The sequence below is a fragment of the Protopterus annectens genome, chromosome 9.part0, assembly GCF_019279795.1.
Source record: "Protopterus annectens isolate FY-2018-M chromosome 9.part0, PAN1.0, whole genome shotgun sequence".
Classification (NCBI taxonomy): Eukaryota; Metazoa; Chordata; order Ceratodontiformes; family Protopteridae; genus Protopterus; species Protopterus annectens.
The window spans coordinates 444,856,951-444,881,219 of NC_056743.1; the positions used below are offsets into that span (position 1 = coordinate 444,856,951).

General features: G+C 42.8%; 1 protein-coding gene across 2 annotated transcripts in view; it reads left to right on the forward strand.

Moving 5' to 3' along the window:
* The window catches only part of IKBKB (inhibitor of nuclear factor kappa B kinase subunit beta), a 1,482,168-nt gene extending 1,458,538 nt beyond the window's left edge, over positions 1-23,630 (forward strand). For both annotated transcript variants that reach the window (XM_044082985.1, XM_044082984.1), the window contains one exon: positions 23,112-23,630. In XM_044082985.1, coding sequence (XP_043938920.1) covers positions 23,112-23,177 — 66 coding nt within the window. In that variant the 3' untranslated portion in view covers positions 23,178-23,630. The remainder of the gene's footprint in view (positions 1-23,111) is intronic.
* Positions 23,631-24,269: the final 639 nt, after the last annotated feature.

The window sequence follows — 24,269 nt, forward strand, 5'->3', positions numbered from 1 at the left end:
GGGTAAATCCTGGAGTGCCTACATCCGAACGTGATTTTTTTACTAAGTTAGATATGTAATGTTTGAGAATACCCTTGCTGTGTTGCTGTGCCAGGTCAGGGCAGCTGCGGTGGTGCAGCGGTTAGTTGCCGCCTCACAGGAAGTGGTTCTCCAGTTCGATCCTCGGCTGGGGTGTCTTCTGTGCAGAGTCTGCATATCCTCCCTGTGGTTGCGTGGGTTTCCTCCGGGTGCTCCAGTTTCCTCCCACATCCCAAAGTCATGCTGTAGGTGGATTGGATACTCTAAATTGGCCCTAGGCGTGAGTGGGCGCATGTGTGTGCCTTCTGTGGAAGGTTGGAGCTGGGCTGGCAACAAGACACCGTAAAACTCCACTGCCAGTCATGAGCGGACAGGTGATCCACTGTGGCCACCCCTAACCGGGAAAAGCTGAAAGAAGAAGAAGATTGCTGTGCCAGGTCACATTGAGGCTGTGACTGCAGCTTTTTCAAGATCTGACTGGCATATAAGAACTGTCTGCACAACTTTCCTATATAGCTCCTGCCTTATAAATATTGTTACCAATTTTTCTTCTGCCATCAGCATTAGGTAACTCTGATTTGATTGCATCTTGTTGTTTTAGAAAACAAAAACTGATGCATAACTAAGACTGAGCATTTTGGAAGATACAGAATAATGTAAGCAGTACTTGGATAAGCACTTTTCATTGAATGCTGAACACAGTAATAAGATTAACCTTGTAGCATGCTTAAAAGGCTCACAACACTGTTGTCCATTCACAGGCCGCTCTGAGTTGTATTCTATATTGGCATCCCCTTCCCCAAACTAGTAGCTTCAGGATTTTAATGTGATGTTATCTGAAGAAAAATGTTGTCTACCCTTGCTGGATAAGCTTTTCATTTCTACCACTTATGTAAGACGTTGTGGAAGTGTTTTGAATATGTGTATTTTGTAAATGTGTTTTGTGGTGGTTTTTCCTCTGTCCCACTTTTCATTGCTCACCTGAGTTACCTTAATACCAGTCCTACAATCTTTTTATATGACTTGTGTACAAGTACAGGCAAGCACATTATTTTGTCAAGGTGGTCTTCAGCGGTGAGCATCATATCTTACATGTCACCTTTTGTAGAGCCAGACTGAGGTTTAGCAATGCTTGTTGCCGTTTATCGAATCTATTCAGGTTTCACTGTTGCTGTCATCACCTGTGAGTTATCCCTGCTGTGGTAGCCCTCGCCTGGCCCGAATACCAGAGTCAATGTTTTTCTGCATCAGCCACTGTCCCTTGTTGACTGATGTCAGTTCATCAGTGCAATAAAGCAAGGCAGCCATTACATCAGTCTTTCTTGCCATTGGGGCCTGTAGCAGAAGCAGTTCACAAGTGTGCCGGTCTGTCGCTACCAGAGTTTGAATTACAGCTGAAAACATCTAAAGCTAAGTACCCCGTTGGGGATCCTTTTTTCTTCCACTAACCAATGTCTGAAAAAGTTAATTGTCTTGCCTGTGGAAAGCAGATCCCAACACCGAGACTTCCGTTCATACTGCATCACTTGTTTAGGCCCAGACCAAGACGTCCCCCATTGCCGGTTCTGTGCCCTTTTTAATGGGAGAATCATTCATTGTAGAGCTCTTATTGTAAACAGGCATTTTCATCTTCCATCTTTGCATTCAGAAATGGCATCTGTCAGCCAACAATCCATAGACATTCTGAAAAAACGTAGAGATAAAGATAGAGACAGACCACACAAGGCTAAGCCTTCTGATAACTCTATCGCTAAGCAGGTCATCAGATCTCTGGAATTCAGTGAGGCGCTGTTGCAGCCCCTGATGCCCAATATGATATCTACGCAGGCCTCTCCCGAGACCCTTTCGGAGTCCGGTATGCCACAGAAATCTCCATCTTCCGAGCCTTTAGTTATTTCTGCCTCGGTTGGGTCTGGAGCTGTGACGCAGGCACTGGCTTCTGAGGATGCCTTTCGCACTACCGAATCTAGACAAAAAAAGATGTCTTCTCATCTGACTACCATTTCTCTAAGACCAATGCATACTCTCAGGCCTAGAAGCCAGGGCACTCCTAGAAAATCTACCTCTAGCCACCATGTTACTCCTGCTCCACCACCCCAAGCCCAAATGCTTAAAACAGCGGATGACCATATCTCCCTTATCAGGGGCAGTCAGGCCACAACTTCTAAAAGGAAAAGACACCCTTCTCCTGAAATACTAACAGAACAGGATTTGGAGGTTCATAGATTAGTACTAGGCTAACTGCCCTTGCGAGCCATTTTTAAGCCTAGCCAATTATCCCTTGTGAGATTCAAACCCTGCACCTTGTGTTTGTAAGGCAAACACTTTAACCATTAGGCCACCCTCCCAACCCAGGAATATGATTATTCAGATTTTGAAAAGGAACAACAACCTCTGACTGCTTATGAGGATTCAGATGCAGAGAAATCCATTCCTTCAGCCTCCCCACCAGAACACCTTTCCTTTGGGGCAACCCTTCACACCCTCAGGGAACATTTCCACTGGGAATCCCAGGACTTCCCACAGTCTAAGAAAAGACTAAGAGAGTTTCTAGACCTGCCTTAGTACAGATCATTGGCCATCCCCCCTAGCTTAGAGGTGGTGGATGATGTTTTCCGTGAATCCAGCTTAGCCCCTGACGCCCTCCCACCTGCTCCCAGTAAACCTGACAGGTATTACAGAGTACTAGATTCTCACAAATACCTGTACAGAAATCTTGCTGCAGACCTGGAGGTCATTACACAGGGACCTAAAGGAGCTAAGGCTGGTTCTGCTAAGAATCTTATTCCTTCTGACAAGGATTCCAGAGCTCTGGACTAGATGGGATAAAAACGTATACACCTCTGCAACCTTAGCAGTCAGAGCACTCAACTCTCATTTCCATATGTTAATCAACAAACACTTTGGAACTATTAAAGCAAAATATTTCAACCTTTCCTGACTGTGCCAGTTCGAAAGAGTTAGCAGATTTACTGCATTCTACTTGTCAAGTGGCTAAACACTCATTACAATGTGGATATGACACCTTAGAAGCCTCAAGCAGGGCAGCAGTGTCAGGATCTGTCATTAGGAGACATGCATGGTTGAAGGAACAACCTCTCCCTGATCATGTCAAGTCTAAATTAATTGATGCACCCTTGGATAAGGACCGCTTAAAAAGATGGAAGACAAAGCAAAATCTATGCAAACAGTAAGATTTCTTTCAGGTACAACCTCCTAGGTTCAGCAGGAATTTTCCCTCTTAGTACTGGTCCTTTCCTGCACCTAGCAAACAGGGGCAAAGTAAGCCCCATAGGGACAGACCACCCAGGCCCCTATCCCAGGTACAGCAGAGAACCAAACAGTGGACCACTTCTGCCCCAAAGGCAGGGAGTTCTAAGTCATCCCTGTATGGCAAAAACTCTCATTGACTCCCTCTCCCCCTCTGCCCTCCTTTCACTCACCAAAAGCTAGGAGGAAGGCTCTCCCTCTGCAAAGAAAATTGGCTTTCTGTTACAAAAGACCAATGGGTCTTAAAGATAATTTTTCAGGGATACAAATTCTCTTTTAATGAACTCCCAATTCCAAGAGGGTATCCAGACTTACCTCCAAATCAGTGGGAAGAGGCATTAAAACAAGTCCAAACTCTCATATCCCGAGGGGCAGTAGAACCTGCCCGCTTAGATCAAACAGGCAAAGGCTTTTATTCCAGACTATTCCTTGTTCCTAGAAAAGAGGTCACTTGGCACCCCATCCTGGATCTATCCATTCTGAACACCTCCTTGGTGGTCCCCAAATTCAAAATGCTAACTTTGCAGCAGCTGCTGCCTCTGCTGACAAAACATGCCTGGTTAGTGACCATAGACCTAAAAGATGCCTACCTCCACATCCCCATAAGGGAATCCTGCAGGAAATTCCTGCACTTCAGAGCAGGCTGACAACACTTTCAGTTCTCTGTGCTACCCTTTGGCTTATCTTCTGCTCCCAGAGTATTCACCAAATGCTTAGCCCTGAGCATAGTATTTTGCAGACAGAGAAATATACATATTTACCCTTATCTGGACGACTGCCTCATTCAGGCAGGGTGCAAAGAAAAGCTGCTCCAGAACCTCTTTGTCAAAACCCTCCTAAGCAAACACCCTCCAGGAAGATCATTTTCTTGGGAGTACTGCTGGACACAGCATCCCAAATGGCCTTCCTATTCCCCAGGAAAAAGCAGAGCTTCCTGCCTCTCTACTTTACCCAGCTGGCTTCCAGAAGTCACCTCACTGCGAGGAAGTTCCTGCAAGCCTTGGGGTACATGGCATCTTGCTTCCTCCTAATTCCTCTGGCCAGGCTTCACATAAGAAAACTTCAGTGCTATCTAAAGAACCTTTGGTGTCAGCACTCTCTCTCTAGAGACCTCTTTCCCTCTGATCCCCTGTATTAGGGCCAAGTTTTTCTGCTGGGCAGGGGTCTGTGCCAAGAACAAGAGTCTTCCCTTCATCCTCCATCCAACCGGGCAGACCATCACCACTGCCTCAGACATTGCTTGGGGTGCTCACCTAGCAGGTAGGTGCACCCAAGGTCTTTGGGACGCCCAGCACCTTCCCTTACACATCAACCAGAAGGAAATGATGGCAGTACAAAAGGTGCTGACATCCTTCAAACCCTATCTCAGGCCAGGGGTTCTCCTTATCAAAATCAAAACAGACAACACCACAGTAATGTGGTACAGCAACAAACAGGGAGGGACCCAATCTTACCCTCTGTGCAGGCTAGCCATGAATCTTTGGCTGACAGCCTCCTCCCTGGGATTACACCTAATAGCCCAATACTAGGTCTATATTAGAACGTCGAAGTTTCAAAACTTCGAATGTTCTAATATCGAACCCTATTCAGCGAAAGCTGAAAATATCGAAGCAACAGAAAACCAAATTTTTTCCTAGGGAAAGAATTCGGTTGTCCCTTTGTTACTTCAGTATTTTCAGCTCTGTGGTGGAAAGTTATGGGTCGGGTTCAGGTAAGTGTGCGATTGAGTGCGGGTTAGGTATGTGTGCGATTGTGTGGATGTGAGGGTTAGGTGATTTAGGGTTAGGGCGCGGGTGAGGCGAGTGTGCGATAGTGACGGATGTTAGGGTTTGGGTTAAGGTAAGTGGATAGTTAGTGGTGTTTGTATAGTTTAGTGTAGGGTTAGGTGTAAGATCTTAGGTGTATGTGTGTGGATTGCTGTTTGTTTGGTGTGCTTGTGTTGTGTGTATGTGTTTTGGAACAGCAATTTTTTTTCCCTAGGAAAAAATTAGCTGTTCTGTATGTTCAATGTTTTCAGCTTTTGCTGAATAGGGTTCGATATTAGAACATTCAACGTTTTGAAACTTCGATGTTCTAATATAGACCCCACCCCCCCCAATACCTACCAGGGATCAACAACACCCTGGCAGACTACTTAAGCAGAAACTTACTGGACTCCCACGAATGGCAGCTCCACAGAAAAAATCTTTTTGCAAGTCACTCAGGAGTGGGGAACTCCAGAGGTGGATCTCTTTGCTTCGCACCTCAACCACAAGCTGAAAAAAATTCTGCACTAGGGAGTATCACCACCTAGTGTGGAAGGTGGATGGCTTTGACCTCCCCCTGGAACTCTTTCTTTGTGTACGCTTTCCATCTTCTGCCTATTATTCCCAAAGTACTGATCAAGATAAGGGAGGAGAGACCAAAGGCCGTCCTCTTCATTCCCCCAGATTGGCCCAGACAGCATTGGTACCCCTTACTGCACAGCCTGACATTACTGACTCCCAGGCAGCTTCCCCTGATCTCAGACCTCTTGACTCAGGTGTGGGGGGGGGGATGCTGCACCCAGACTTGCAGACTCTCAAACTGTCAGCATGGCTAATACTCTAAAGGCAAACAGGGGGCCCCTGTTAAGCAAACAGGTCCTAGACATTATCACAGAGGCCAGAAGACCCAGCACCAGAAAATATTATACAGGGAAATGGAAAAGATTCTGCTCCTGGAGCCAGTCCAGCGGGGGAAATTCCTCACAACCTTCCATCCCTCTTATCCTGGACTACCTAGCAGTGTTGCTCAATAGTGGCCTCACCTTCTCTTCTATTAAAATCCACGACTCAGCCATTTCAGCTAATTTCGATACAGATCAGCCCCTTTTCTCACATCCTTTGATTAAACAATTCCTCAGAGGGGCTTCTAATATCAGACATCCCAGAAGCCCACCCATGCCAGCCTGGAACCTGAATTATGTTTTAGAAAAACTAACCTTACCCACCTTCCGAACTTGCTGCTTCAGCAGAACTGAGATACCTCTCCTGGAAGACTGCTTTCCTAATAGCTATCACCTCAGCCAGAAGGGTTTCGGAACTTCAGGCATTGATGGCCATTGAGCCCTTCATCATTTTCCATGCAGACAGGGTCTCCCTGAGGACTAACCCCCTCCTTTTATACCCAAGGTGGTATTTAATGCGACTCTCAACCAGGCCATACATCTACCCACCTTCTTTCCTAACTCTCAAAATGGGGGAAAGAATTCTGCACTCACTAGACGTGCACAGACAGCTCAGATACTACCTGGACCGTACTAAACCCTTCAGGAAAACAGACCAACTTCTTGTCCGCTTTGCTCCAGGGACAGAGGGGAAGTCCATTTCCAAGCAAACCATTTCCAAATGGATATCACACTGTATCCATTTCTGCTACAGATTACATGGGAAACCACCCACTAAGTCTATTCGTACCCATTCCACTAGGGCAGCCTTCACTGCATAGCATTCCTCAGAGGAGTTGCCACCTGGATTTCTGTCAGTACCTTCACAAAGCATTACCACCTACCTCTTTACTCTTAAGGCTAGGGCAGGGATTGCCTCTGCAGTTCTGCAGGACATGCTGACCCATGCCTAGGTTTCTTACTAATCCTACCACCCCTCTCCTTAGCTTTGGGAATCCTCCCACAAGTGATGACTGCAACAGTGAAACACTAAGAACATAGTACAGTTGTGTACACTTGCCATAAATGTAGATGTTAGAGTGTATTCACTGTTGCAGTTCTGGTTTCCCTCCCTCCTTCCCCCTTATATCCTCTTTCCTTAGGGAGACATAAGCTTCTTACGGTGGCTTTTAGCCATCAAGACCTCTTTACCATAGTTCCTTGGGCTTCTGACTGGTTAGGGCAAGAAAACTGATGTAATGGCATCGGCTGCCTTCCTTTATAGCACTGATGTCCTGACATCAGGCAGCAGGCAACGCAGAAAAACATTGACTTTGGTATTCGGGCCGGCAGAGGGCTACCACAGCAGGGATAACCCACAGATGATGACTGCAACAGTGAATGCACTCGAACATCTACATTTATGGTAAGTGTATGCAGCTGTACTTTATGTGGACTGACATTCTGGTAATTACTCAATATTCCTTATTTAGAGGTGTTAGATCTAGTTGATGTGATCCCTCTAAGAGTGCAGTTGCATTCCCTCTCCATATGCAGCTTGGGGTGCTTAATCCCACAAACACTGGTGCAGACCCAGTCAGACCCTGAGTACTCCTCAGGTAATTCAGGTTGAGCTAGTAAACAGGCCCTTGAGGAGCTGACCAGGGAGAGACGGAAATGAGCAGCCCCTGATAACTTGCCCATCTCAGCAGAGAGGCTTAGTAGAAGTTCCACTCAGGTGCACCATTTAGAGGTTGCCCTTCGAGTCTGTGCGTAATTGAGACATGAGCACAGCCAAGGAGTACATTGCATTGCAGCAGAGCATTCTGTATGTGTAGCAGCATGCATCTGCTCTGAGGTTCTGTGGTGCCCCATTACACTTACCATAATTGGTGGACGACAGTGTGAGGCATTAACAGTAAATGCCATAATCTCTACTGAATTATGCATCTGGTCTCCTGCTTTTGGCTACCTGTGACAGTGCCCTTAGACACTGGAGAATGAGAGGTGTGAATAGGTCAGTAGGTGTTAGGAACTTGACAGTCACATGGGGACAGGGGCCAAAAATAGTTAAAGAAAAAAATGGAAAGCAAGTGTTTTGTTTTTTTAAAAATGTGTTTGTACACTTATTTGTGTTTACTTACCAGATTGTCTGGCTGAGCAGATTCAGATTTCATTGGAGGGCCTGGACAAACGCTTCTCAGATGGGTGCCTGTTGAAATTAAGAGTGCTGTAATTTTGGTCCTTAGAAGAGTGAGGCTGTAGATCATGTCCAAGGTTGTAGTATTGTGCAATATTCCCCTTACTGTGAGCAGTTTTTATGTATATATAAATAGCTGGGCTATGGGGGGGACAGCCCCTCCATGTCAGGGGAGGTTCAGGGCACTTCATACTTTATTTATATTTGTGTACTAGAGCAGTGCACTAATCAACATTGAACAATTTCAAGCTTAGCCCATTCACAAACAAAAAATACAGAAATCTAGACAGTAACAGAGTAGTTCAGACTTCTTCTTTCAACTTTTCCCTGTTAGGGGTCGCCACAGCGGAACTCCGGTCCACTAATGATTAGCCGATTTTTACGTTGCAGAGGTGCCAGCTCAACACCCAACCTTCAACGAAGGCACACCCATTCACACATGTCTTCGAATGTCACTCAACCGCGGGAAGGACATGCAGACTCCACACAGAAGGCGCTCCACCCAAGAATCAAACGGGAGAACCTCTTGCTGTGAGGCGACAACGGACCACTGCACCACCGGAGTAACAAAGTAGTTCAGAATAATTACATAAAAATGCATATATGCATTATATATATATATATATATATTATATATGCATATATGCATTCTAGTGAACAAGCAGAGTGCAATGTACAATATATGCATTAGTTTCTAAAGTGGGTCAATCTCCAGTAAATCTTGAGACAGGAGAAGAGAATCGGAAAGGAGATAGGTTAGTTGATATGTCCTCTGTTGAAACATGAGCATTTGGCTTGGATGAAGAAGTGCTTTTTGAGCTGAATTCTGAATTTGGAATAAGTGTTGATTTTCTTCTTGTGAATGGGGAGAGCTTGCCAATGACTAGATACCTGAGAGGAGAAAGCATGTGCATTTTTATGGAGTTTAGTTCCAGGAGTAATGAGAGCTGGTGTGGCTTGTGAGTCGTGTCAGCTTGTGTGAGGAGGATTTTTTATGAAGCCTATCTGAAAGGGGAATAAAGGTATGGAGTTTGTAGAACTGTAATCCTAAAAGTAGGTTAGATCTTTTTTATGGATAGATATTTGGGATGTTCACAGACAGGTGACTTTGTAATGAATTGGTAGATGCTGTTAGAGACAGTCTGGAGTGTGGCAATGTTTTTCTTGGAGGCAGAAGCAAAAATTGTGGCCGAAGTTCAAGTTGAGAGAGAAGAACTCCTTTGCCAATGGCTGCTCTGGCTGTTTTGGGATTAAAAAGGGGGATCTTTTTGGCCCAGAAGAGGAAGGAGTTTACTTTGGCTCTCACTTTGTATATGTGGAAATGGAAGTTTAGTGACTGCTCAAGCCATTGGTATTTGAAGGTGGTGGTTGTCTCTGTTGAATGGTTGTGTAGGTCAAAGATAGAGTCAGGTGCTTGGTGAATTTTCTGTGGAGTTTCAAAAAGCATAGTTTCAGTCTTGGTGGGTCTGAGAAGCAGTTTGAGCTGTTGGTGGATCTCATGCAAGTTTGACTGGAGTTGGCATTGAACATTTTTGTGAGACTGACCTGATTGGTAAATGACCGTGTCATGAGCATAGAGAATAGGTAGGAGATGAGGAAAGTCACAACAAAGTTTTTTTTAATGAATATGTAGAAGAGGAGGGGTTAAGAATAGAATTTTGTTGTACACCTTACACCATAAGTGTAGATTCTGAATGGGAGGATCCTATTTAACTCTGAAGTGTCTGTCATTGTGGACATTTTTAAACCAGGGAGTTGCATCTGGACTGATATCAATTTCAATTTGGTTTGGAAAAGATGGTGGTCATTAAGGTGAGATGTCTTTGTCAGGCCTATAAATAGGGCACCTATAAGGAGGATTCTGTCAGAGTATAGCAGGTTGTCATCCATTAGGGAACAGAGTGCTGTCATAGTACTTCATCCAGGTCAGAATCCATGTGTTTGGGGCAGAGTAGGTGGTACTACTGGATATAGAGGGGATAGTTGGGTGTAGTCAGTCTTTTCAAGAAGTTTGTCCAGAATTGCATAGTAAGGCCTTGCTGAGTCTAATTATGAAGGCCGCTAAAAAAGCAATAAGTACAAAATGGAAATCAAAGTCTAAATCAAGTAACAAAGATTGTAACAGAGTTAAAACAACTGGAACTGGGATCTTTAGAGAAAGGTAGGAGTAAGTTACACAGGAAAAAATGGGAAATGTGGGACCACTACATGCAGAGTAGGAACAATGTTTAAAAGAAGGCAGGATTTGATTTGAATGATCTATGCAATGGTTGACTGACAGTGACTGGATATATTAAAAATAATGTATAATGCTTGCAGCTACAGTTGTGTTGGCACGGTTTGTAAGGTATAATGTTTGCAATGGAGATTGTGCCACTATGATTTATTTTCATTTATATAAATGTAAGATTGTCTGTGTCACACATGATAATTTAATAAAAATGTTTCTTGTGAAAGAAAAAGTTTTGTCTAGAATTGGAAAGACGGATATTGGAAGGAAGTGAGAGGTATATTTTGGGTTGGTTTGCTTTTGGAGGGGGTTTAATTAGAGCATTTTTCCCAATCTGTGGCATGATGTTTTGTGCGAGTGAGATAAAGACATAGATGCTCTCCATAGTGCTATATAAACCAAGGGTTTATGTTGTCAGGTGCAGGAGGGATGTTCAGTGGGAATATTTTCAAGTAGAATAGAGAATTGTTGGGATGTATGCATTTGAAGTGAATGGGAGTCGAGTGGGTAATGCATGATCTGTGGGAGTTATGGAGTTTATTGATGGGAGATTGCTAAATTCTTTAAGGAAATCTTCTGGAAAAAGTTTTGCTGCACCAAAATGAATGATATTTTTAGACTTCTTCTTTCAGCTTTTCCCAGATAGGAGTCGCCACAGCAGAACTCTGGTCCGCTAATGATTGGCAGTAGATTTTTACGGTGCCGAGGTGCCAGCCCAACACCCAACCTTCAACAAAGGCACGACCATTCACACATGTCTTTCAAATGCCACTCGACCGCGGGGAAGACATGCACAGAGTATCAATGGGAGATTTTATTCCCATAAATAGGTTAACATCTTTCCAAAAGTGTTTGAGGGAATGTAAGAGGGTAATTTGTTTCTTAAGAAAGTATATGGTTCCAGTTGTTGGTCACGAGAAAGTTTCACCTTTAATTGTATTATGGGACGGTTTGACATTTACTGCATTTATTTTGAGATTACATAATTTTTTGTATCTATGACACTTGGAATTATGGATCTCACAACTGATAGGTCACCTCCAACACACACATTTTTAAACTAAATGCACTATGCTTACATTGTAACACGAAGTATTAAATAACTATTTGCAGGAGATCTCAGCAATTTGGGTAACTGATGAAATTCTGTTTACTTTTTAGCTGTGCAGGCTTGACTCTTGATATAGCAGAAAAGAAAGGATCAAGACACATGCAATAACATTGAGAATCACTGAAAATTCTTGTTCTAAGAAAAGTAATGACAGCAAAAATGTTTGTTTTAACCTTCACTCTCATGTCCCACCTGACCCTAATCAGCTGTCTGTCTGTTCACCTCAATTGCCATGTCCGTCCAACACTGAATCCTTTAATTGCTCCTTTCTGAGATAACCCGAAATGTGACCCTTCCCTAGTTGGGCCAACTGATGTGAGAGCAGCAACCACCACTGGATTCCAATATTTAATAACCAGGAATGATAAAACAGCAATGTATACAAGATGAGCGCTTTCGGGCTGTGCCCTTCTTCAGATAAAAGCAACATTCATAACATCTGTTCTTAAAAGAAGTGGCAACCAATCATATACTAGTATTGTACCCGCTGTTTTTTTAAGAGCAGGTTTTAAAGAGACCACATCATTGAGCCCAGGATACCTATGTGCTGTCAATTCCAGTATCCATTTTGTTTCTTCTAATTCTGTATCATTTATTATATCACCCCCACTAAACCCTTTTCTGACTATCCAAATAGCCATAAACAAGGAATAATGTCCCTCATTATTGGAAATGTGCCTAAACAAGGCATTGTGCTCATTCCGTATCCTTAGAGAAGATAAGTGGTTCAGAATCCTAGTTTTGAATTTACAGTTAGTCTTGCTTGCATCTCTGACATGTGGCGAGGTGAACCAAATTCATGGTGTTACAGTTGGCGTTAGCCCCAAAGTGGTAAACCCTTCCTGTAACTGGATGTGTAAAACTAGAGTCCCTGTTCAAACTACCACATGCTTTACAAGCCCCACATTTTCTGGTCCCTATACTGACCATTACCTGTTTGGAGCCTTCCATACCCTCATTACCCAAGATAGCCTTCAGGTTTCTATTTCTTCTAAACTCAAAATTGGGCTGATCACCTGTGACCTTCCTTAACTTCTCATCTGTTAATAGAATCTTCCAGGTCTTCCTAACTATGTCACAGACCCCATGGATGTTGTTACTATAGGTGAACATTAGTCTAATCACACCATCATTACTATTGTTAGTGTGTGGAACAGTGACACCTCTCCGTTTTAGCCAGGGTTGTAGAGCAAAAACTCTGGACAAAGCCTAAAATGATGGGGGGACAGATAGGGACAGATTTTAAATATTGCTCTTACAAACTTAGAAAGTTGATAGAATAATAGGTTTTGCATTAGTATTAATTCTCTGAAGGATGTGGAGTCTTAAACTCAAATGTTTGTCATTATTTAATGACTTCAATCCTCAATTATTAGCCAGAAAAGTACAGATTGTAAGAGGAACACACCAAAAATATGAGGCAAAAATCTGGACATTCAATCACACTCACACAGTCGCTTCCTCATTCATATCTGCATTCACTCAAACATCGCTCTCTCTCTCTCCTTATTAAACACACACACAGTTACCTCCTCATTCATACCTGCATTCATTCACACTTTGCTCTCACTCTCCCAATCTCACACACACAGCCACTTCCTCATTCATACCTGCATTCACTCACACATCGATCTCACACTTCCAATCTCACACCCACTTCTTCATTCACTCACACATCAATCTCACTCTCCCGATCTCACACCCACTTCTTCATTCATTCCTGCATTCACTCACACATCGATCTCACTCTCCCGATCTCACACCCACTTCTTGATTAATTCCTGCATTCACTCACACACCGCTCTCACTCTCCCGATATCACACCCACTGCTGCATTCACTCTCCCGGTCTCTCTCTCTCTCTCTGTCACACACACACACACACACACACACACACACACACACACACACACACACACACACACACACACACACACACACACACACACACACACACACACACACACATACACATACTTCTTCATTCATTCCTGCATTCACTCGCACATCACTCTCACTCTCCTGATTTCTCTCACACACACAGACTCTTTTGCTTTCATGCACGCATTCACTCACACGCAGACTGACACACACACTCATACAAGCATTCACTTACCTACAATCAGCTGCTAAGGGGAGCCACGGCACACAGTTTGGGAACCTGTTTAATAAATAATAAGGATCAAACTAAAAAAGATGAGTGGAATGAGAAGAGGTAAATTTCTTGGCATCCCTGTCTCAAACACACAATAATGCTGTTATGAGCGAGGACACAATCATAACTTTATATATCCCACAACCCGAGTGGACCTTTTATGTATCCAACAGGAAGACAGTGGACACACTTTACTTGCTATATTTCGAATGATTAAAGTTATATTTTGTTTTTTGATGCTTGAAAAAGTAATTTAATGCAAGGAGTGTTGACTGAATTTTGTTAGCTTATTTTGCAGTTTGCCCAACCAAATGAGATATTTGCAAATAGCAACATTCTTTGATGACCACGGAGAAAAACTGTTGAGTATGTCTTCTTACTTAAAGCAGAATGTTGATAAATGTATGCTGCTGCTATGTATAAACAAAAGTTATGTACTTACAGTAACTCTAGATCCATGTGGTTTTCTTCTGTCATCATCAACTGACAGGTTATCAGATCCAGTCCCAATAGAATTAGACATTTGAATCCAAGACATAGACTCCTCACCCTACACATAATTCACTTTTGCCAACTCACTACCAAATGTCCCTGCCTAACACAGCAAAGTCCCTTGTTAATAAAACAAGCATATGGACATGAGCATAAGGAGGAGAATACAGTCAGATACGCAGAGCAACACAAGGCTCCTGGAAGGTCATTGTGGTCAGTTGGGAACACAAGAACAGTAACAATCTGGCAAGGGAAAATTGGGAGGGAAAGTTAAGGAGGACTGAAGAAGACAACATGGATCTAGCATTAAAGTAAGTACATAACTTTCTTATCCGATGTAGTTTCTTCCATCAATCCTCAACTGATGGGACAAGAGTCCCCTAGCTTCCTTAAACTATGGGAAGTCTCATGGAAGGATATTCTGGAGAATGGTGAAACCAAATAAAGCCCTAGACTCGGACTGCAAATCCAGTTTGTAATGGGATGTGAACATATGCACAGTGGCCATATGGCTGCAGCACAGATGTCATCAGTATCATCCCATTCCCATTACTATTCCAAATACTCAGTGTGTATATTCCTTTACTCCACTTCTTCCTTCTTATAATCTACCACCTGTCTTCTCTCTCATTCCTCCTCTCTGACTTTCCCTCTCCTTACTCTACCATCCCAATTTCACACCTATCAGCAGCACCACCAAACTATACCTTATCCTAACTTCATTATCCCTATCCACCTTTCCTGCTTTGTAAAAGCATTATTTTTCTCTCCCATGAAGTACGTTAGCACTCCTCCTCCATTCCTTAAATGTCTGGTACCTTACCGCTTATATATATATATATATATATATATATATATATATATATATATATATATATATATATGCTTTTCTCCCTAGGCCTCCACAATAAAGGGGCAATGCACAGACAGTGTATCTCAGTAATCAAACGCAAATAAATGAGAACCCCGTGGAAGTAGCCACTGCTGCAGTAGAATGTGCTTTAGGATTCTAAGGCAGTGATAATCATTTTACGTTGTACAAAAAGGAAATACACTTGGATAACAACCTGGAAGGGGAGTCCTTAGAAACACCATTCCCACTTTGACAGGAGAGGAGATAAAGAGCTGGTCTGTTTTCATAAAGGTTTTAGTACGATGAAGATAGAATCTCAGTTGGTGCTGAACATTCAACAAATGCAGAGTTTACCCCTCTGAGAAATTTAGAAAGAAAACTGCCAAGTTAATGGTATGATTACATAGGAAATCTGAAGCCACTTTGGGAAAGAAGGCAGGGTTAGTTCAAACTGTCACACTGTCTTCATGAAATATGAAGTAAAGTGGTTAAGAAGCTAAAGCTTGGAGCTATGAAATCCTTTGAGTGGAGATGACTTCTACCTGAAAAAAGTATTTCCATAGAAAGATACTGTAGCTCTGCAGTGACAGCAGATTCAAAGGGGAGTTTTGTGAAAGCTTGGACTAATAGTGTAAAATGCAACAGTGTCCCTTAAAGGAGGTCTAAGGAGAAAGGTACCCTTTAAAAAGCTGTTAATAATTTAAATGAAGCAATAGAAGTATGGTCCTGTTCTACATGACAATTATAGATGGCAGCCATTTGAAACTTGATAACAGACAACTAGCTCTTTCTTGATATAGGTTAGCTAGAAAGTCCGAAATAGAAGTAAAGTTGGGCTGAAAGGGGATCCAAATCCCAGGAGGAAGAACACACAGAAAATCTTTTCCACTTAGTTCTTTAAACCTTTCTAGTAGAGGGTTTCTGAGAGAATGTTAGGATATGAAAGACATGGGAGAAAAGCCTGGACTTTCAGTCCATTATCAGAACTTGGGAAACCATGCGGTTAATTTCAAGGCTGCTGTGTTTGGCTGAAGCTTGTCAGATGAATGAAAAATGAGGTCTGGAAGGGGTTCCAGCACCCAAGGAGGGTGTATCAAGTGAGGCCAAAGAAAGGGGAACCATACCTGCTGAGGCCAAAAAGGAGCAATGAGGATCACAGTGGACCTGCACCACATAGCTTTCTAAAGACATTTTGGTATGAATGGAGTGAGTCAATAAGCATGTAGGAGACCCGGAGGATGTATGTGGACCAAGGCATCCCTTGGTGATGCTCCGTCCTTAGGAATCAGTGCAAAGTAGTTGCTGCAGTTGGACAGTTTGCAGCAAAGATGTCCCCGGTGGCTGAAGATCTGGGCAGCCATGTCTTGTTTGAGAGACCACTCACGAAGCAGGAAAATGCACCTGCTTAGCATGTCTAACAGCACATAAGCTTTTGCTGGGATGTGCATTCTAACCAGGAAACACTGGGAAATCATCGCCCACTTTCAAACCCTTATGGCTTCTCAACATAATGGGTGTATGCATTTCCCCCCAGCTTGTTGGTGTACCAGACCACTGATCTATCATAGCAGGGAAGCTTTGATAGTCATTTTGGCCTGAGGGGGCAGTAGAATAAAGGGACAATGCAGAGAGACTAGATGAGAGTCTAACCATTACTCAACCTGTTGCCTGCATATCTTAATGAGATAAATGTGGAAATGCATATGTTGGAATAACATAGACCATTCAAGTGATGGTCAAGAATACCACATACACAAATGCCATAGATATAGCCAATCTGCTGGCAGACAAATTCAGAGAAAACTTCACCCCCTGTCCCCCCATCAGTAAACCAGGACATCCACAGCACCTGCCCCCCTCCCCTCATCACCAGGGAGCAGGTTATTAATGCCCTCTCAAAGGCAAAAAATACAGCCTCCATGGGACCCGACAACATCCCCTGGCTGTGTCCTACATGAACTCAAGCAAGAGCTCTCAGCACCACTAGGCTCCTTATTCATCCCAGCAGAATGGAGGACAGCCACTGTCATCCCTCTGCACATAGGTGGAGTGTCTACAGACCCAAGCAATTATAGGCCCATCAGCCTAACTAGCCTGACTTGCAAGGCCATGGAATGCATATAATGGACCTTATAAACGAAGACATTGGCATCCTCCAGACACTTAATCCCACACAGTTTGGTTTTGTCAAAGGGAGATCATGCCTGTTAAACTTATTTGCCTTCTTTGAAATAGTCACCAAAAGCATGAATGAGGGCAAGACAGTGCGTGCCACCTGCCTTGACCTAGCCAAAGCCTTCGACACTATTCCCTACTCTGACATAATAGATAAACTCTCCCAGCTAGGCATCAACCCATATGTTATCAGATGGGTAGCTAAGTGGCTCACTGATGGAACCGACTCAGTCAAAATAGGGGAAGCCACATCTAGTTGTAGACCCGTAATAAGCGGTGTACCCCAAGGATTGGTCTTGGCACCTCTACTGTTTGGTATATACTGTTCTAAGGTGCAAGCTGAAACCAGTGGTCTGTGGCTGACCAAATTTGCAAATGACTGCAAGATGGGCACGGTCATAAATTTCCCTAGTGATGTGAACATCCTCCAAGAGGGCCTTAACCAAATTAATGATTTGTGCCAGAAGCATGGCCTCAAGCTGGATGCCAAGTAGTACATAATTATCCCCTTTGGGGAAAATGGTGTCCCCACTAATTATCACAATAACAACAATGTACTAAGCATGCAGTCAGTCATGAGGGACCTGGGCACCCAAGTTGATAGCAACTTGACATTTGACCACCACGTTGCCTCTGTTATACAGAAGGCTTTCTACAAGGCCCACCACATAAGTAAGGGTATTTCATCCAGGAATAAGGAAGTCATAAAATCCCTGTATTGCTCACTTTTCAGACCCATTATAGAGTACAGTGCCCCATTCAGCATGTACCTTGCCAAGCACATGTAGTAGTTGGAGAGACCACAGAGGTTCCTGACCAGGAAAATCCAGGGTCTCAAACACCTATCCTATACAGATAGGCTAAAAGCCCTGTCCCTCTACTCAGTCTCATACAGACTACTCAGAGGTGACCTGTGTCTGGCATACAAGGCAGTCTCAGACTCGGCCTTGATGGAGTTGCTGCATCTCCGCAAGTCAAACTCCACTCGCGCAACCCACATGTAAGGTCTCAACCTGGTCTGTGACATTAATAGAACTTGTTGGTGGGAAAAATGTGTCCCAACGACTCCCCCATCTGTGAAATAGACTTCCTGTTCATGTCAAGCAGAGTACCTCACTAGCCCTCTTTAAGAGTAACCTGGACGACTGGCTGGGAAACTGAAAATATACCCCTGGGATCCCACCTGTGTCCCTGCTGGACAGGGAAAACGGGTGCTGACTTTGTCGGAACATGGGTGAAAATCTTGGCTAGGCTTATAAGGGCCTCCGGGCCAATAGCCTAGTATCGTCCTATGAACTGCAACGGTCAACTGTAATGCAAGTCTTGTAAAACCTAGCATGAGAGAAGAGTGTTATATAGGTTGCTGTGGACCCTGGAAGGTTTCTGCTGGCAGAAAGTTGATGCCTGTTGCCAGGGACTCATGATTTGACTTTGGGAGTCTGGCTATTTGTAAAGTCTTATCCAGGTGAGACCCTTTGAATTCTATCATCTGAACCAGTGCTAGATTAGACTTTGCCACATTGGTTATGATTCTTAGTTGATTGCAAACCTGGAGAAAGGTATCTCTGACTTGGACTAGGAGATTCCTGGTGGCAGCAGTTATGAGCCAGTCATCTAAACGTGGGAACACCCACTATGTAATGTTTGACTGAAAATGATTGGCTAGATTTTAAGTGATGTATAATGTTTGCAACTGGAAGTGTGTCGGTATGGTTTGTGATGCGAAATGTTGCAACTAGGATTGTTTCAGTGTGGTTTGTTTTCATTTATATAAATGTATGATTGCCTATGTTGTAAGTGATGGTTTAATAAAGATGAAGGCAGGAATTGACTAATGTTGCTTAGGTTACATGGTATAAATATGTGAAGTATAATGTTTGTAAATGTGAACTTGTTAATACAATTTAATTGCTTTTATGTAATTGTAAAGGTGTTTAAAAAATATGGGAACATCCAGAATCCTTGCAGTTTGAAATGAGCTGGAGCCACAGCCATACATTTGGTGAACACCCGAGGGCTGTGGTGAAACCAAAGGGTAGCGCCCTAAACTAAATATGACTGGTTTCCAACCAAAAGAGGAGGAACCTTCAGACCGCCTGGTTATTTTCATGTGATAATACACATCCTGAAGGTCCAAACACATGCAGTCATCCTTCCTCAGAAGATGCAAGAAGGATGACTGAACAGTGAATATCCAGAATTGCATATGTTTTACATACTGGTTCATGTAGCTAAAGATCAAGTTGGGTGAGAGAGACCCAGTTTTCTTTGGAACCATAAATAATCATGAAAAGATTCTGGATCCCTTCTGGTCTGGTGGGACCTTCTGGATGACTCACTTATCTAGCAGCTTTCTGATTTCCTGAGCTGCAAACTTCGTCTAAGGGGGGGGGATGTTGGGAAGTATTTTCAGGTTGGGGCTAGGAAAAAGAAAGGGAATGATGTAACCTCTGGTTATGATTATCCGTATCTTGGCTGATGGCTGTCCATGCTGTGGGGTACAGAAACAAGTGCCCCCAACTGCTTCCAGAGTGCAGCAGTCATGCAGCTCTTCAGTAGAGCTGGAAGGGTTTTTTAGCAAAGGGGCCTCAAAACCCTTTATTCTGCTGACCACTTCTGCCGCAAGAGTTATGCCCATTGTTGTTATCTCCTTCCTGCCTTTTGGGGGGGGGGGGCTATTTCCAAATGTGTCAAATGTAAATCCATCCAATTTGCAGAACCAAATCTTCTGGTTCCTACAAAAAGTCCTTCGGGGGGGGGGGTGAAGAAGTGGATCCTGACAGAAGATAGGGTCTTGCCATCTTGCTCACTACTAGAAATAATTTTTCATATTAAGCCCAAAATGGGTGGACCTGTTATAAGGGGCACTGATGAAGGATGCGTCTGAAAAATCACAGAGACTCATCCAGATATATCAGCATATAGAAATACCAGAGCCCACTGCTCTTGACGCAACATCAGTTACGTTGGACAGTAGGCATATAGATAAATTAGAAAGAGACTGTAGGGCAGCCTACTGTCAGTTTTATGGGACACTGCAGTTGAGGACCCAAAGAGAGACTTGGGGAGTCTTTGGTCAAGTCCCTCTGAAAGCATGTTAAATGGGCTAAATAATGCAGCAGCCATAATGCAAAAGTCATTGAAACATGCACCTTATTTCTGAACCTATCCGGCATCCTGGACTCCCTGTTATGGGGGGGTGGACAGTTTGTTTACCGGGAAAGTCTGACTGGGTCAGGAACCCATTTGCAGCGGAGGCAGGGGAAAAAAGCTCCAAATGATGCATGAAAGTTAAGACAATTTACATGAACAAGATAAAAAGCAAATATTAAAGCACACATTAATAATAACTGAATACTAAATAAGTGCATAGAGTTAGATGCAATAATAAATACAAAATAAGTACAGAGAGGTAGGTAAAATAATAAAACATGTACTAAAAGTGAAGTGGTAGATTGCAATACATCGGGTAGGAGTAAGGTAAGAAATGAGGATCAGAACATTAGATGCAAGTAGATGCTTAGAAGGATGGGAAAGTTAAGGGTGTAGAAATATGGAAAGTCTGTTAGTCCAATATGCTAGTGGTTAGTAGACGAAATTTGAGTTGAGCTGTCTTCTGAACATTCTTTTTTGCGTCCACTGCTATCACAGTGGAATCCTCCATTGAATCCTTGCACCAATGTTGCCTGTCTATAGGAGACAAAAATCTTCTGAGGCTTACAGGAAATTGGTCCACCAGGCCTAGTTCCTCTCAAGCCTGCCATGAAACCAAGTCCACAAGTTTGTCATAAGAAGGAACCACCCTGGTAATAGACGGGCCATCCTCGCAGGCCTCAAGGAATACCAATTCCTCCTGGAAGGGGGCATAATTGGACCATACCCCGCTGTTATCTCAATAACTCTAGAATGTCTCCAAAGGAGTTATCTTCTTGGGGGGGTGGGGGATCTAGGGAACCCTCACTAAATCGAAATCAGTATCCTCAGTGAAGGACTCCTAGGAGGAGTCCAAGTGCCTGCTTTTATTAGTGTGCTTCTTATGTACTTCTGCAGTAAGAAGCTCCATGGAAGCACATATGGAGCCCACAATGTGGACTCTCTTGAGGCCTTCAGGAGCTGGTGTCCTGTGGCAACAGAAGGAAAAGGAGCTGAAGATGTCACCAGAAGTTGAGACAGTTCTGAACATGGTAGGGAAACCTGCTGTTTCGATTTAGAGGAAAACTCTTTCAAAAGCATCAAAAGCCAAAGATAAAACCAGTCCTGAAGCCAACCATGTGGGATCCAAAGATCCCGTCAAAGGCATGGCCTGACACCTGTTCTTGCTCAGCAGAGAAGCAGACACCAGAGCCAAGTTGTCAGATGCCAAAGTGCCAAGTGAAAGGGATATATCCAAGAGTCTCAGTGTTGATCTCACTCCCTGGCACTATTATGAACATCTTGGCTCTGGGATCCAACTCATTCCAACACTATCAGAGTTGACTGAGTAAGAGATACTGTTGGAGTCAAAGATGCCTGCTGTGTCAGCTCCAACACTGGTATTCCCCAGGAAATGCTCGGATCCAATGACACCAGATTCAAGGGTCAGATCAGTGAAGAAGGAACTAATAGAGGGGTGAAAGGGACAGATCTCAACCCCCTAACAGCTGGGGTGAGGAGGACTCTAGCCGAAACTGGGACTTCAAAAATTTCCTCATCAGCCTCAGACAGAGTCCTCAATGATCATACAAACCTTAGGGAAAAAGCTGTTGAAGGCAGCCTGGAGACCCAATGAAAGGATGTCTTTTGGAGAAAAGGGGATCTGAGGGACTGTGATGTGTAGAGACATTGCTGGTACCCTAAGAGCATAGAAGAACGTTCCGAAGTCCAAGGCTAGCTATGGAGGTGACATACAATATGTCTCATGGCCCCTTGTACAGTAAAAGGGCACCTTTCTTAATTGTGTGATGATTAGCTGTGAAGTTGTGATGTATCCTGGGACTTTAAATGGCCACCATTACTGTCATTTGGAATCCTTGTTTCCTTTATTTACTTCATGTGTGTGTATATGTATTTGTATATATATATATATATATATATATATATATATATATATATATATATATATGTATGTATTCACTTTTTTTTCACTTCTGACTTTAATTTTCTTAAGCTTCCTGAAAACACTTTCTAGCAAATGGCTGAAAAGGGTTTCTTCGTCTAGTCTGCCTAACAAATTCTGCTATATAAGTAAATGTAAATTTAAATTGCTAGCCTAGTTAAAATGTTTACAAAACAAAGTGACTAACCAGATTTTGGGCTCTAAAAAGGTCTGTAAATAATTGTTTAGAAAAATTAAGTAAGAAAGAAAGAAATCACTTTCACGAAGCTTAGCTTTTGGATGTGAAATATGTTGACTTCAGCCATGTAGGGTAAATCTTATTTTACTGGCTGTCATTAGTTTAGTACTGTGAAGTGCTGTGTCAGTAACAGTAATAATGTATGTCCCCTTACTCCACTCCAGTACATAGATATGAAAATGCACATCATCTGATATCAACTTCCATAGCTGACTGAGAAAAGTAAGTTGTTTGAATCCTAATCCACCCAGCACAGATTTTGGACAATCTACCTGTTACAATAGTTACATAGTTCCTCCTCTTGGTATTCAGATGTTAAATGGACTGGTAAGGGTAGTTCAAAAAGATAAGTATTCATTTTGTTGCAATGAGGGGAGACCTGAGTGAAGGGGAGACAGCCAGGTCTGTATTGTGAGAGTGAGGGGAGAAAAGTAAACAGAGCTTGCTGGCAGTGAGATAATTTCTTTGTCATTTTGCAACTAAGTGATCATTTGAATACTCAAAGAAATAAACTTGTAAAATTCAGTAAATATCCAATACGTTGCTTATAATTTTCAGAGAGGACTCACCACCAAAAAAAGCTTTTGTATGCAAAACTTGAGAGTAAGCCATAGAGTGGAACTACTAAAATATATTTTTTGTATTTCAGTATTTGGACTGGAGTTGGCTGTCTTTGAGAACATCACAGAATGCGGTTGAACAAACAGACATGTAGAGAAGATTGCACAACGGATCTCACTGATAATGATTGTTATAATGGGCCATAGTCTTGTAAAGTATGTAAAGTGAATTGGACCTCTTTTTTTAATTCAAACTCTCAGAAACCTACTACCATAAGCCTGTACAGGAAGTATTCCCAGACCTGGCCTAGGGCTTCATGCAACCCACACTATTCATTCTTCTGACAAACTGAAGAAACTGATGGCAAATAGTACCACAACATAGCAGATTAAGGAGTGACGTCATTTTTATTGTCTTGTTTCTTAAGAAGTGCCTTTTGTACATTAAAGTGACTGGTATAACTGAATCCATGACTCTCAGTTTCTCATGTGACAAACTGCCAACGTTCCTTAGTGTTGTGGTTCTCTGATGAAATTTGAAGCACTGAGTTATCTGTGTCATTGCTCCTAAACATACAACCGGAGTATTTATGATTTTTTTTTTTCTGCAGAACTTAAAGGTAATGTAATAAAACATACATTTAATTAATTTTTGTGGATGTTTTTCTTTGAAAAACAGACATAACTGTAAATACAATAGTTCAGATGGATAACCTAGCTTGGGCTAGCATGCTTCCCAAACACCTTACACCCTTGTATTTTTTTCTCTATAATGCTTCTCCAAACACCTTACACGCTTGTATTTTGTGATCTGTAACAACCTATTTTAGAACAATAATGTACAAACATGAGAATGTGGCTCTAAGCTTTTGTGATTAACTCAGTGTTGAATTTAGGTTGATGGCACATTCTCCATTGGCCTCGCTTGCATTTACAGTTGATTTTTATGAGCAGTGCTGCATCAGAGAAGGTACACTGTGTGTGTGTATGCATGTTTTATTTCCCATAATCAGTGGTACCCATTGCAGTAATCTACACCTGCTGAAAAGATATGGCTGCCACTATGTCACCAGGTATGCCAACTCCAAGTGCAGAACTTTGGGGTTTTCTTTTAGTACCATAATTGTGAATCTCAGAATTGTGAGCCACTAATAGTAAATATGAGTGGGTATATACTAACTCTCAGAGTGGGTTTTCCCAAGTGTATCCCCCTTAATTCATTGTACAGTGAGCATGGGAATTGTACA